The 15,490-nt window shown below is 40.8% G+C and overlaps 1 protein-coding gene across 2 annotated transcripts in view; it reads right to left on the minus strand.

The window, feature by feature from the left end:
- LOC146007785 (rho GTPase-activating protein 27-like) overlaps positions 1-15,490 on the minus strand; it is a 90,352-nt gene that overhangs the window by 32,119 nt on the left and 42,743 nt on the right. For both annotated transcript variants that reach the window (XM_083146397.1, XM_083146396.1), the window contains exons 3-4: positions 7,347-7,775; positions 5,099-5,290 (exon numbers count right to left, since the gene is read on the minus strand). In XM_083146397.1, coding sequence (XP_083002523.1) covers positions 5,099-5,290; positions 7,347-7,775 — 621 coding nt within the window. The remainder of the gene's footprint in view (positions 1-5,098; positions 5,291-7,346; positions 7,776-15,490) is intronic.

Raw genomic sequence — 15,490 nt, forward strand, 5'->3', positions numbered from 1 at the left:
CACTCAAAGTGTAATATATGTAACGGTTTTATCTTACTTGTATTATTAATACAACAGACCAAAATCATGTTGTTTTTCAAGCAAAAGGAATATGCCAAAGGACCTTTTAACCAGACAAGCAGCATATTTCGGCAGAGAACACAATTGGGCTTGTGGGAGGGGGATTTATAATTATAACGTGTGTGACAAACAAGGATACAATTGTTATATTATAATATGAATTTGCTAGAGAGAATATACCAGTTGGTTTTGTAAAGGTGCCCATACAAGGTGCGATTTGCGGGTGCGGTGCGATGCGCGCTCCCGCGCACATCCCATCGAACAGTTCAAAAAGTATGTGCTGCACATACTTTTTGAACTAAGTCCCAATCGCATCACATCGCACACAAATTGCATGTGATTTGCGTGCGATGCGATCTAGACCAAAACGCATGCACCGTGTATGGGCACCTTATGAGACTTTTACAAATAGGACTTATATTAAGTTTATTCATATTCAATATGTTTATGTAGGGAATATACTGTAATGGAGTTAGACAGAGTTGTCGTAATAGACCTCATCAACGATGTATTGGGGCAATTTACCAATCTCATGAACCTGGGAAATCAGTCATATCCTATATGATACAAACACAAAGGATGATTCCCGCACCAGTCTTTTATATTTATGAGATTGTCCTATCTCCTCTAATATAAGAAATCCTTGGGGAAGTTCCCCTGTATATTTTATTTCAAAAAGGAGGTGCCACCTACTACTTAGAACAAGACACACATTTTTACAAGAAAAAGTAAGTATATTGTAAGTGCACTAACAATCACAATGTTTATTTTTAAGATTTAACTTTTATTTTGTTCATTAAAAGGTGAAATATTTAAAATATAGAAAGATAAAGAAAGAAATAAAGTTTAAAAAATCAATGACCCCTGCTCCCAAGCAAAATTATTTTATTATTAAAGGGTTCTTTTGTCCCTGTATGCCTCTAATATGCTTTATATTAGCACTTTTCTCCCTGTTCAACTTCAGGAAGAGATATTATGTGCTTAAATGTTGCGAATGTTAGTTATGTAATAGATCTTTATGTATCAGATCTTGTTTTCTCTGAGTCTCTCAGACTGATGTGTATGTTTAGAGTTATATTTTGTTACATTCAATTAATATAATTAAACTGACATCTTATATTTTCTGCAGACAGATTCTGTCAAATATTTTTTGCAGAAAGAGGTACAGTTTATTTATTTTCCGTTGTTAAATATATATATCTCTCTTAAATGCAGCTGTACTCTAGTTTATTGATCATGACGGATTATATTGTGTGGGCTGACAGAAGCTGCGTGTCAACTGTCAGAGATTATATTGATGTTATTTGTAGTTTTATTTCTATTAGCAGTATTTCACATAACCGCAAATTATACCCAGTAGTTGTATATTACAATGCTTGGGATTTAATTTTTATCAACTGCACAGAGGTAGATAACTAATTAATAGCCTCTTTATTCCGTGCTCCTGTATTGAATAGGCATTTATTGGTATTATAGTTCTCTGTCTTTGTATTTATCTCCAAGGCCATATATTTGTCTATTTGTTACACAAATTGTGGTTTTTTTAATACTGTACAGACAGTTGAGCTATATCTGGTATTAAATGCTATTCAGTAAGCAATTATATTACCCAGCTCATAAATCAAAAGAGGTGTCTGGCAACCTTTCTGCCTTGTACAGAATGATTCCCTGGAGTATTTTTTGCTGACAGCTATTTTAATACACAATATTTATGCCTGCTGCACTAAGTGTACTAAGATTTTATGACACTTAATGCTTAGGTTTTCTTCTCACGGATAGTGCAATTATAGCGTATATAGATAACCATTCTGCACTTAATTGTTAGCGTGCAGATATTGCTTTTCAAGCATACGTATGTTGAGCTATATCTGGTATATATGTTCTATCAATGGTAGTCATATAACCCAGCTCATAAAGTAAGGATGGATGGTTATTATTATGTTCGGTATGCTGCGGTGATTGTGAAAATGCTGCTACTGGCAGTTATTTCACACTTATGATTACTCCACACAGCGTATATTGTTGCTGTATTGTGAGTTTATAAGACAGTTCCCTGGCGATTATGAGTCGGCTATGATAAGCCAAAGGATATACTTATATCGCCGCTGTCTGTGTGAAAGAGCTGCAACTGACAGTTATTTTGCAGATGTTATTATTGCCCTCAGCTTTATGTTATTGCTGTATTATGGGCTTATAAGGCAGTTCTCTGGTGGCTTATGAGTTGGCTATCAGAAGCCAGAGAATACACTCATACCGCCGCTGCCTATATAGAAGTACTGCCGCTGACAGTTAATTGATAAATAATATTTGTTGCTCACAGCATGATATTTACTGCCGTGTTCTGAGTTTATTAAACAGATCTCCAATGGCGCCACTGTCTATTATAAACATCAGGGCAGTTATCGCTTATAGTTATGTCACAGTGTATTATTGCCGTGTTGCAGGCTTATTGAGCAATATCCCCGCGGTTATGAGTCGGCTATATGCTGCCACAGAATGTACTCATACCACTGCTGTTTCTTACGTACATCAAGGCAGCTCCGTTTATCACGGACTATACGGAGGCTGTTATTGCTCACAGCGTTTATAGCTGCCGTGTTATAACTTTTATTGGACAGTATCCCCGCGGTATGAGTTGGCTATAGAAAGCCAGAGGATATACTCGTGCTGCTACTGTATATTTGTATCTCAGAGCAGCTCCGTTTCTCACGTGCAGCCTCCGTGCAGTCCGTGAGAAACGGAGCTGCTCTGAGATACAAATATACAGTAGCAGCACGAGTATATCCTCTGGCTTTCTATAGCCAACTCATACCGCGGGGATACTGTCCAATAAAAGTTATAACACGGCAGCTATAAACGCTGTGAGCAATAACAGCCTCCGTATAGTCCGTGATAAACGGAGCTGCCTTGATGTACGTAAGAAACAGCAGCGGTATGAGTACATTCTGTGGCAGCATATAGCCGACTCATAACCGCGGGGATATTGCTCAATAAGCCTGCAACACGGCAATAATACACTGTGACATAACTATAAGCGATAACTGCCCTGATGTTTATAATAGACAGTGGCGCCATTGGAGATCTGTTTAATAAACTCAGAACACGGCAGTAAATATCATGCTGTGAGCAACAAATATTATTTATCAATTAACTGTCAGCGGCAGTACTTCTATATAGGCAGCGGCGGTATGAATGTATTCTCTGGCTTCTGATAGCCAACTCATAAGCCACCAGAGAACTGCCTTATAAGCCCATAATACAGCAATAACATAAAGCTGAGGGCAATAATAACATCTGCAAAATAACTGTCAGTTGCAGCTCTTTCACACAGACAGCGGCGATATAAGTATATCCTTTGGCTTATCATAGCCGACTCATAATCGCCAGGGAACTGTCTTATAAACTCACAATACAGCAACAATATACGCTGTGTGGAGTAATCATAAGTGTGAAATAACTGCCAGTAGCAGCATTTTCACAATCACCGCAGCATACCGAACATAATAATAACCATCCATCCTTACTTTATGAGCTGGGTTATATGACTACCATTGATAGAACATATATACCAGATATAGCTCAACATACGTATGCTTGAAAAGCAATATCTGCACGCTAACAATTAAGTGCAGAATGGTTATCTATATACGCTATAATTGCACTATCCGTGAGAAGAAAACCTAAGCATTAAGTGTCATAAAATCTTAGTACACTTAGTGCAGCAGGCATAAATATTGTGTATTAAAATAGCTGTCAGCAAAAAATACTCCAGGGAATCATTCTGTACAAGGCAGAAAGGTTGCCAGACACCTCTTTTGATTTATGAGCTGGGTAATATAATTGCTTACTGAATAGCATTTAATACCAGATATAGCTCAACTGTCTGTACAGTATTAAAAAACCACAATTTGTGTAACAAATAGACAAATATATGGCCTTGGAGATAAATACAAAGACAGAGAACTATAATACCAATAAATGCCTATTCAATACAGGAGCACGGAATAAAGAGGCTATTAATTAGTTATCTACCTCTGTGCAGTTGATAAAAATTAAATCCCAAGCATTGTAATATACAACTACTGGGTATAATTTGCGGTTATGTGAAATACTGCTAATAGAAATAAAACTACAAATAACATCAATATAATCTCTGAAGTTGACACGCAGCTTCTGTCAGCCCACACAATATAATCCGTCATGATCAATAAACTAGAGTACAGCTGCATTTAAGAGAGATATATATATATATTTAACAACGGAAAATAAATAAACTGTACCTCTTTCTGCAAAAAATATTTGACAGAATCTGTCTGCAGAAAATATAAGATGTCAGTTTAATTATATTAATTGAATGTAACAAAATATAACTCTAAACATACACATCAGTCTGAGAGACTCAGAGAAAACAAGATCTGATACATAAAGATCTATTACATAACTAACATTCGCAACATTTAAGCACATAATATCTCTTCCTGAAGTTGAACAGGGAGAAAAGTGCTAATATAAAGCATATTAGAGGCATACAGGGACAAAAGAACCCTTTAATAATAAAATAATTTTGCTTGGGAGCAGGGGTCATTGATTTTTTAAACTTTATTTCTTTCTTAATCTTTCTGTATTTTAAATATTTCACCTTTTAATGAACAAAATAAAAGTTAAATCTTAAAAATAAACATTGTGATTGTTAGTGCACTTACAATATACTTACTTTTTCTTGTAAAAATGTATATCCTATATGATATTTTCCACAATTTGCCAATACAACCAAACAATCATGGAGACCGGCAAACAGGTCATTTTAAACACAAAGATTTTCCCCAATTCCCTGGATGGTTGATCATCGATGGCCACCATTTGTCAGTTTTACATGAAGGATCAGATCGGGAAATAAGAAAGAGAAATATTTGTAATTCGAGGGCTGACAGATGATCATCCCACCAATGTATTTCTGCTAAAAACATTCTAAATTGTTGGCTTGAGGGAACCTGCAGATCTGCTGAATCAGACCATCAGTGACACATCGGATACTCACCATGTCACCATTATAACTGTTGGTGTAGAGTTTCTGCCCATCTTTCATCTGCCAGGACCAGCCTGAGAAGTGGTCATCAGAAGGGGCTTTGTAAGGCGGAGGGGGGACATATAGGCCATCATAGTCTGTTTGTGGGTAATTTTCTATTTCCTCTGGGCCATAATCTGGGTAATCAGCCTCTGGAGTTGGTGGCTAGAGAGAAAAAAAAAAAGGACAGTTTCACTATTTCCATGATGTCTCTGCAGTGCTGGCCTAGCAGAGAACTCCAACACTGGTGAGCACTTGTGGATAAAGAATTAAATGGCAAGTACAAGACCAGTATAGTGGTTAAAGCATCGGACACTTCCATAGGGAAAATAACCGATATGAGTGTGGCTTAGTTTGACGTCTATATTCTAAAGGCTAAAGTAAAGTGAATTCTGCATAGCCAGCATATTTTTGTGGTCTTACTTGTTTTAAAGGACTAGAAAAGCGGGGTCTTGCAGTAGGGTACAAGAGAAAGACTGAATTAGTCTTACCTGGGGCACGCTTGTTTGATGTTTGTTATATTAATTTAGTTAAAACATAACTTTTAATTAATGTTCCTCTAAAAAAGAGAAGTGACGTTAGTCACATTGGTCTGCATCTTGTAACCATGAGATGCAGGTCCTGTTAGTATTATAGATAATACAAACGTTACACACTGATATCGTTTTAAAGGACATAAAGATATATGGAATATTAGCCATTTCAATGCTTCCAGCATAGCATGGAGGAGACTAGAATACCTTTTATGGAAGTAGGTATGGTAGAGAGGTGATTAGAGAATATTCTATATATCTTCTATAGGGGTGACTACTGTAAATGTTATCTGTACTTAAGTAATAGGCTAGCAAGACCAAATGACCTAGCTTGTTCAAAACCTACTACCCCTATGGATTACCTTCAGGCCTCTACCGCTATTAACATTGCTGCTGTAGTTTCCATGAATGAACCTGTGGAGCCAGTTACGACTCTGCACATTCCTTCATTATCTGTTTGCATAGGGTACGCTCACATATGTGCAAAAGAAGCAATACCATTCTGTACAATGGTGCCGGCTTCATTCAGCATTTAAAATGATTCTGGTCAGGTTTGCTATGACTGTTTCATTTCACTCCTTGACCTAGGAACTCGTGAAGAATAATAAAGGTCTGGTAGCTACACTGTAGATCAGGGGTGGCCAAACCTGTCCTCAAGATCTACCAACGGTGCATGTTATCCAGGCAACCTGTGGATCTATAGTAGGAATGAATGCAGCAGGTTTGAAAATGTGACCGTTAGTATTGACTACAGCTGTGCAACAGCTAGGTGATCTGGAAAACATGGTCCGTTGGTAGATCTTGAGGACCGGTTTGGCCACCCCTGCTGTAGCAGAAACCAGGGGCGGACTGGATCACTATTTGTTGCTTTTGGGAGGCTTCTTTGTTACGTGGAAGGTTATGTGCAGTATAGGGTAGTCGGATGCAAACTCATTTTTAGGTATTTGGGCCCTTATTCTGGTTCACTCACAAAGGCAAATTTCTTCTCCAAAGGACAAAACCATGTGCACTTCAGGTGTGTCAGATGTAACACGTGCAGAGAGTACAATAATAATATTTTACCTGTCTGCAAACACAACTTGTTTCATAAAATGGAGGTTTAGTTACAGTAAGTCCTTTTTCGGGGTTCTCAGTGTTTTCATAGGAGGATAAAACTTTTGCTTACTGTATCTATAAATTTGCTCAGTCTATTTCTTTGATGGTCCTGTTAGAACATTTTCTTTTAATTCCTAATTTTAAAGTGCAGCTACAAATTTGGATGAAGGGCTGTTTTGATTGTTATATGGATGGGATATATTTATTTATAGTTTCTTATATAGCGCAGCATATTCCGTTGCGCTTTACAATTACAATATATTGCTATAGCTACAAGTGAAGCTGAGGCACACAGCAGTGCCTCCCCAAGTTCAGATGTAGCATTGATGTGAAAAAGCTGTAAGTAGAGTGAACACACTTCCCACACGTGTTTTGCTACTATATGACTGCCATTAACAGACCAGAGTTCCTAGTTGGCCCGGAACTGCTCGTGATGATTTGGGAGTCTCTTTTTAAACCAGTGATAGCCTTTTAAAATCTCACCAAACAGTTGCTGTATGAAGTTTGACTACTTCCTCAATGACTGTTTGGGTAACTCCATATTTTATGATGGCAGTGGTGCTGTAAGTAATGTTAAAGGTTGAGTAACGTACCCTCCTATTCACTGATCCATTTGGGGAAAACATTGGTTTTACCCCTTGTAGATGCAACTCGTTCTCCTGTGGGGGATCCCAGGATGTCTCTCCTGTCACTAAATTATAGAAGTAAAATTGTCCACTGACTTCATCAAGATGTTTCTCCCACTCAGCTTCTCCTGGCACTGGGCTCAAGGAGGTCAGAGAATAGGGTGAGTGAAGCTGTTCCTCTGCTTGATCAAAAGGACAATCCCAGGTGGTCTCCCTGCTGATGCAGTTGTAGTAGAACAGTTGTCCACTCTCTTTGTCTATGTGCGTTTCCCAATCTTCTATGGTGCCAGTGGAACTGTGTCGCTGCGAATATGACCTCTGTCTTGAACTTTCTTTCCGAAAGTCTTCCAAGTTAACGTAAACATGCGCCTGATCCTCCTCCTCCTCCTTCACAGCCTACAAGATAAAGAGGGACAGTGACTGAATAGTATAGGGAATTACTGAGCTTCAACACCATTATTATTACTATCTATTATATGAACTGTAATGTTTAAAAAACGTGTTTCACACAGACTAGAGCAGCGGTTCTCAAACGGTGGGTCCTGACACCAAAGTGGTCCCGACCTTCTCAGCATGGGGTCTCGACTCCATGTTGCTGACCATCAGGCTGATGACTTTTCTAGTCTCAATCAGTGATTCAAGGAGTCTGAAAAATCTGTTGAACTGTCTGTTATTTTAGACTCCTCCCATCATTTAGTGCCTCCACAATGCTGCCATGTATGTGCTGTCTTATGTAACATAAGCAGGAATGAAAGAAAAAACAAGTCACCTGTGATAACACACCATCCAATCAGCTCCTAAATGTCAAGTTACAGTCCGGGTTTGAAAAGGTCAGTTAGGAGCTGTTTGGCTGGTGCGATATCATCATCCACTTTATCACTTCCCCAGGCTTAGTGACTTAGGTCTGCATCATTTACACTATTAGTGCAGTGAGATTAAAATTAGAAACATACCGGACAGAGGAACTGCTCATTTCATTTCAAAGCAGAGAAATGTTTAGGAAAGATGAGCGGTAGAAGGGTGCCATGTACTACACACACATATATAGTACACCATTAGTATTTTTATAATGAAGCCAGTACATACTGTACATAAGTAGGAGAACAACAACAAAAAATATGAATACATGGAGGCAGTTGGTAGATCTTTAGCTTCTTACATCCTAAGTGGCTGAGGTCTGTTCATGGCCTCCAGAAGGGGGTGCTGTTGGCTCTGTATGATCTCCATTAACCACAGTTACCGTATTCTCCACAGTTTTACTATAGTGCGATGATTCCCAACCTGTGTGCGTTAGCACCGCGGGGTGCCTTTGGATACTTGCAGGGTTGCCTAGGGTTGGTTGTCCGGGACCAATTCAAACTATTTATAGTCAATGTGATAGACAAAACCAGTGCTTGTGGCATCTAATCAAACATTTTTGGACAAACTGAATCTTTCCCTCACCACATAACTGGCCTAAGAATGACATATAAACACAATTTACTTAATATTTTTTTTTCTAAATTTCTCAATAAGAAACTTTTGGCTTAGGGGTGTCATGAAGAAAATTCTGATACTCTAGGGTGCCATGATTCCAAAAAGTTTGGTAACCACTGCTATAGTGTCACTTAATTGTTGTTGAGAAACTACTTATAATGATAATCATAATAATAATAATAATAATTACTAATAACAACAAGCATTCCATCTGCTAGGAACTTCCTTGTGTTGAGTTTTTAAAATACAATACCTAAAGACTGAGGGGTAGATTTATTAAGCTCGGTGAAGTGATAAAGTGTCTGGTTTTTATCTCCGGCCAATCAGCTCCTACCTGTCATTTTTCAAAGCAAGCCTGTAACTTCACAGTTAGGAGCTGATTGGCCGGTGATAAAAACCAGACACATTATCACTTCACCGAGCTTAATAAATCTGGCCCTGAACCTCAGGTCAAGATGACCTATTCATTTATTCATTGACTGATTGGGTTCTAGCACAATAGTCTCTTGCATAGCAGTTGTAATACAAAGGGATACAGGAGGTTAAAAACTGCAAATAATGAACAACACTGTAGAATAAACCCTCAGAAAGCCACAGACACCTTCCTGCATAAACAGGATATAAATATATTAAAGGAACCATTGCAGAAAGCCACAGAACATTCAACCAAGCTACAGTGTACCTGGCGGATGTGTTAATACTATTGACTAGTTGTGAAATTAGCTACTTCTCAATAACATTTCCTGCAACACATCAGCAGGTTTACAATACAGCAGACACACCACCTCTATTTATTGTACTAAATATCACTGCCATCGCTATCAGATTACCAGTGGATAATAGTCACAATATATCATAGAGGTATCAACTATGTATCAGTAGCTGACCTGCTCCCTTTTATAACTATTATATACTCAGTGCGATGAAAGCTAAATGTAAGTGCACAACATATGAAGGGACAAGTATACTATACACATAGGGGATTATTCTGATTGGCTTGGACCGATGTTTTGCATCACATTTCTGTGCATGTGCAGACACAGGGTGTGAGCAGGCACGGCAAACTAGTAGTGTGGCCAGGGGGCATGGGGTGGCGGTGGGGGTCATAGCCCATGGGAACACCCAGCGTTTCATGGGCGTTCCCATGTTAAATCGCCCAATGACGCGGGTGCGGGGGGCGGGCAGCTAACATCATTAGATTCCCGCACAGGGCGCTTGAAGATTGAGGTGTCTCTGATCCGTGAGCACTGGAGAAATCATCGATGGTTGCCGACCATCAAATGATTTCTCCCCGGCTGCAAATGGATGAATATGCAAATCATCCATTCACAGCTGTGCAGGGAACAACGGCGTGCGAGGGGGGGGGGGGCGGGGGGTGTCCGGCACTGCTGGCGGCGTCTGGTGGACTCGCAAGGCTGGATCCAAACTATACTTCCATAATTGCCTCTCTGTGTAACTCTATAGCAGGGGTCCTACAACTTTTTTGCTCTAGGACCCCATCAGACAATAAAAATAATGACAGGACAGGTCACATGTGCAGTCAGCAGACAGCACATGCATGACATTGTAGAGGCACAACATGATGGGAGGAGTCTAAAGTAACAATTAAACATTTTTTTAGACTCCTTGAATCACTGACTGAGATTAGAAAAGTCATCAGCCTGATGGTCAGCAACATGGAGTCGCGACCCCATGCTGAGAAGGTGATAGTACTATACTGTACTATGGTGTTGTCTGTGTACTGTGTGTAATATGGGGGCATGTGTATAATGTGCACAATGTGCTGTGTATTATAGGAGGCTGACTTGCCTTCCTTCCCGCATTGTGCAGGAGGCCCCTGCTTTTAGCCTGAGTCCCCCACTGTGCTGCAAATTGAATCGCAGATCCCGGATTCCCCAAATCTGCCCCTCTTTCAATATGCACTGCGCATGCAGCGCTCCGCACAGTGCAATCTACAGGTATAATCTCCCTGAAACTACTTTTCAAAATTAGGCAAGTATGTTCCCATATCCAATTCCATGCAATTTCTGCAGTGTAGGGTGCGATGTTGGAGGCACTTGTCAGTTATGAGTTTTAATTACTTTCACTTGCAGTTTCCCTCCTCTTTAAGGCCCGACCCCTGTCTCCTACCCCTACCCCTTCCGTCAGTAAGATCTATACAATTCATGAACTTAAATTGAGAGCTCTTTGTTATTCATTCACACTGTTCTTTATTACCTTTCAAAGTGATGACATACCTGGTATTCGAACACATCACCTGTGGCATTGCAGACTGAACTAAAAATAGCTTTTTAAATTAAGTGCATAAATCAGTGGTGTAATTAGAAAGTGCTCCCCCTCTTAAAAAAGTTACATGCTCATAGCCAGGGGTTACATGCTCATTGTCAAGGGGATGCATGCTCACAGTGCTCCAATGCTCATAGAATCTGGCACTTCCTGGTAGCGCTGAACGCGCTGCAATCACCATTTTTGGAGGGCTGTATTAGCAGATACCATGCAGACGGTCAGACCATATGTAATCTGCAGAGACCATGCACACCACTGCTTGTACTGCGTTGCTATAGTTACGCCGCTGGTATGAATGCGATATACATAGTTGCATAGTAGTTAAGGCTGAAAAAAGACTTGCGTCCATCTAGTTCAACCTAGAATAGATTATCCATTGCTGATTTGGTAGGTTCTGATATTTTACAGACAGATTATATTTCTTATTTGTACCCATGGATGTTTTTATCCAGTAAATGTTTGTCCAACTTTGCTTTGAACGTATTTATTGAGCCAGCCGACACCACCTCTCCGGAAAGAGAGTTCCAGAGTTTGACTGCTCTGACCGTAAAGAAATTCTTTCTTAGAGGATCTGTATCCAAAACAGTTTTCTTGCAGTATGTATTGGTCGTATATACACTTCATTGCTTTTTATACCAGTCTCAGAGTGCCGCCATCCTTTCTTAATATATTCTATCATCTTTATTTATTTATTTCCATTTTTAAATCCAACATAAATAATATTTTTAAATAATTGCAAAAAAAATTCTCAAAAAAATGCTATTACAGTATTTTGGAATGCAAATACATAAGTGGCAGTTAGGTGGGGTAGGATAGGACAGGCCCTCATTACAGCCTGGGATGGGGGGGGGGGGGGGGGGGGAGTACAGTCACAACCCCCAGGCAAATCATATTAAACAAAACATTTATACTGCGTATATAAGAAACATCTTACAAAATGTGTAAGAATAAAATTACAGTAAAGATGTCGACATAAGTGCAAGAAGCATACATGCGTTATCATACAACAGCTGGGAAATCAGAACACAAGCACTGGATACAATAGCACTAACAAAAATATCATTTAATATTTATGAAATGTTCAGAACGTTAGCATTATCTTTTTTAAGATAACTTAAAAGTCACCAGTGGCAGTGATGCTGATACCAGTTAGTGCTTTTGTTTGCATCTTAATGTAAATGAATGAAGCAATACGAGGAAGGTTACAACAGTTTCCGATATGCCTCATTTGACAGATCTGAGCAATGTTCCTACTACTCCCACCTCAGAATCAGCAATTAAGGGCCGAATTCTGATGTGGGAGTAGAGAAAAAAAAAGCACATGTAACCGTTCATGGCAAAACTATGTTGTGGGGCAGAGATTCAGATATAAGAGGGGCAAGTCCAAACTAAAGGTGCCCATACACTAGTAAGATTTATCTTCAGATCTGGCTGGTTGGAACAAAAACATGGTTATGGATGAGTGTTTTCCAGCATTTACAAGCAAATGGTCAACTGTCATTTGCTCTTATCCATAACCATGTTTTTGTTCCAACCAGCCAGATCTGAAGATAAATCTGCGTGTGTATGGCCAGCTTAAGCATTGTGGCAACTTTATGGCTGCTATCTCTGGGATAGAACAGCTTAACGTGGGGAGTGGCATATCACAGGAGGCGGTATGGGGGCGTGGTGGGCCAGACATATCATTGCAGCCACGCCCCATTATTTAATGCCGAGATTATCTGCATTTTAAAGCCAGGGGAGTTGCTAGGATGCTATTTAGCAAGAATCGCGTTATTGGCCGTACGTAGCTTTATTCATAAAGTGGTCGGACAGGTCAGGGGGGGTGCATAAAAGTTGGGAGATGTGTTACCCTTCTGGGAGGCTGCAAGGTTCACCCAAGTTTCATGGGCCTCCTGGCCAATATGTAAAAATTATACTGTAAATGTATTTCTTCCCTTTACATTGCAACATTTGTTGTCCAGGTGCACAGTTAGGCCGTGTACACAAAACATGCATGCGCACAATGTGCCTGTCAAGGTTTGCCAAATCACATCGTGTGTGCACTAAGGGCGATAGCGCAGTGTGGCCCTGCTGTGTCACGGTCACCTGTCTAGGCAGGCAAGGCAATTTTAACTTAGCCACACACGGTGCATTTGGCCTATGGCGAAATTGTCCTAGTCAAAATCGCCCATGGGCTTAACCAAAATCGGCTTAGTCAAAATTGCTTTGCATGCCTGCCGTGTGTACACCCCTTAACTACTATTTATTTATTTTTGGTTAATTTGAGAATCAGGTCCCAATAGTGTAACTTTCCAGTTTAAGTATCCGGTTAGGGATGCCAGACCCGGGGCATTTTGTTCAATCCAGGGAATCGGGATTGAATAATGCTCAAGAAAACCGATGGCTGAATAAGCTGGAGGTAACATAAACTACCGAAGGAGTCTGAGATGCCTGCACTTTGGTTGTGGTTTGTGTTTAGGCTATGATGCTGCGGCTATAGCCAATTAGGGAGTAGGGAGGAGTTTCCTGTGTAGGAATAGCCAGAGAGTCAGGTGATCTGCACTCTGGTCCGATTTTCCCCACCCTCCCTCCCTATTTTTCTATCCTTTCTTGGCGGCGGTAAAGAACGGTCCTTGTTCAAATGAAGTGTTATGAGGATAGTGGGGTGCGCTCTCCCGTCAATGATACGCTTGTAGCCCATGCCCCTTGGACAGGGGTGGGATGCACCACTTGCCCGAGTGGGTAGCGTGGGAGAGTTGAACACCAATGATGTGTGAATGGTGTGATGTCATCTTACCCCTCTTTTCTCTATGACCGTTCTTTAGGGCCGCCACCCTCTTCTATAGATTAATATATATAGTTGTCAATTAATAAATTTGACATTCATTATTTGAAACGGCAGCACTTGTGTCTGTCTCTTTATTTGTAGTGTTAAGTTAGATAAGTTTAGATAAGTTATTAAAGTGTTATGGCATAAAGATTGCCGATGGTACGTTTAATCCCAGGATTCCGGTATTGTATGCAATTCCAATGGTTTACGAATAAATATGATGTTTGGGCATCTGCACATGTGCAGACTGGGTCCTGTGATATGGCTTGCAGCCCCCTGATTGACATGCTATGAGGTTTGGTGAGTGGAGCAGGGGTGGCATCTGGTACATTCTTCAAAATGGCGAGATGTTGCTATAGTTTTGAAGGTAAAACGGGTCGGGTATGGATCATAGGATAGACAAGAACTAGGTCGACAAGCATTATGTCGACACCACTAAGTTGACATGCAGGAAGGTCAACAGGGTCATTAGGTCGACATGGGGAAGGTCGACAGTCAAAAGGTCGACATGGGTTTTTTCACTTTTTTGCCCCGAATTTTGACACAGTCGACATGGACATAGAAACGTAGCACCACATCCCCTGGCATGGCTCGCTTTGTGCACAATATTTTATTCTCTCACCACACCCTAGTGGATGGTAGGTCATGAAAAACCGCCTGTCGGCACATGTCAGCTAAAAATAAAAATAAAACCCATGTCGACCTTTTGACTGTTGACCTTCCCCAAGTCAACCTAATGCTTGTTTCCACCTAATGACCCTGTCGACCTAACCCGTGTTGACTTTGTCATGTCGACCTTCCTGCATGTTGACCTAGTGGTGTCGACCTAATGCTTGTAGACAGTGGTGTAGCTAGGTGCCACGGTAACCGGAACAAGGGCATGTTTCGCGCCCCCCCCATTTGTAGTAGGCGGAGCTTTTGTGCAACAAAAAGGGGGCGCGGCCATACATTGTACCACACACAGTAATGCCCATTGCACATTTTAGGGAACTTTGTAATACCCATTACACATAACGCAATGTGCAGTAATGCCAATTACACATAATGCCACACATGATGCCCATTACATACTATATAACAAATCTTAATGCCCATTACACATTGGATACAGAAGTGCCACTTACCTACATGCTCGTTGCTAATGGGGATTGAAATAGCTCATTGCCAAGGGGGACTGAAATAGCTAGTTGCCAAGGGGGAATCAGCACGCTCCTGTCCAGCTCTCCCACTCCCCGATGTGCCCGCTGCTATTTTCAATTCTCAAGTCTCCTGCTGGACCACTAGCCAATAGGCGCTCGCATTCCAGTAGCCAATGCTGCTTCTGATTGGCTGCTGGACTGCAAGTGCCTATTGGCTAGCGGTCCAGCGGGAGACTAATTAAAAATAGCTGCGGACTCCAGCTGGCAGCCGGGCACAGCGGGGAACAGGGAGCGGGCGGCAGAGTGCACTGCTCCAGCACCCTGTGATATTTTGTCGCCCAGAGCTCTTGCGCCGCCAGCTCTGCCCTAGCTACGCCGCTGCTTGTAGACCTAGTGAT

Source organism: Crinia signifera, chromosome 6 (genome assembly GCF_055691185.1).
Source record: "Crinia signifera chromosome 6, ASM5569118v1, whole genome shotgun sequence".
In the NCBI taxonomy this organism is placed as follows: domain Eukaryota; kingdom Metazoa; phylum Chordata; class Amphibia; order Anura; family Myobatrachidae; genus Crinia; species Crinia signifera.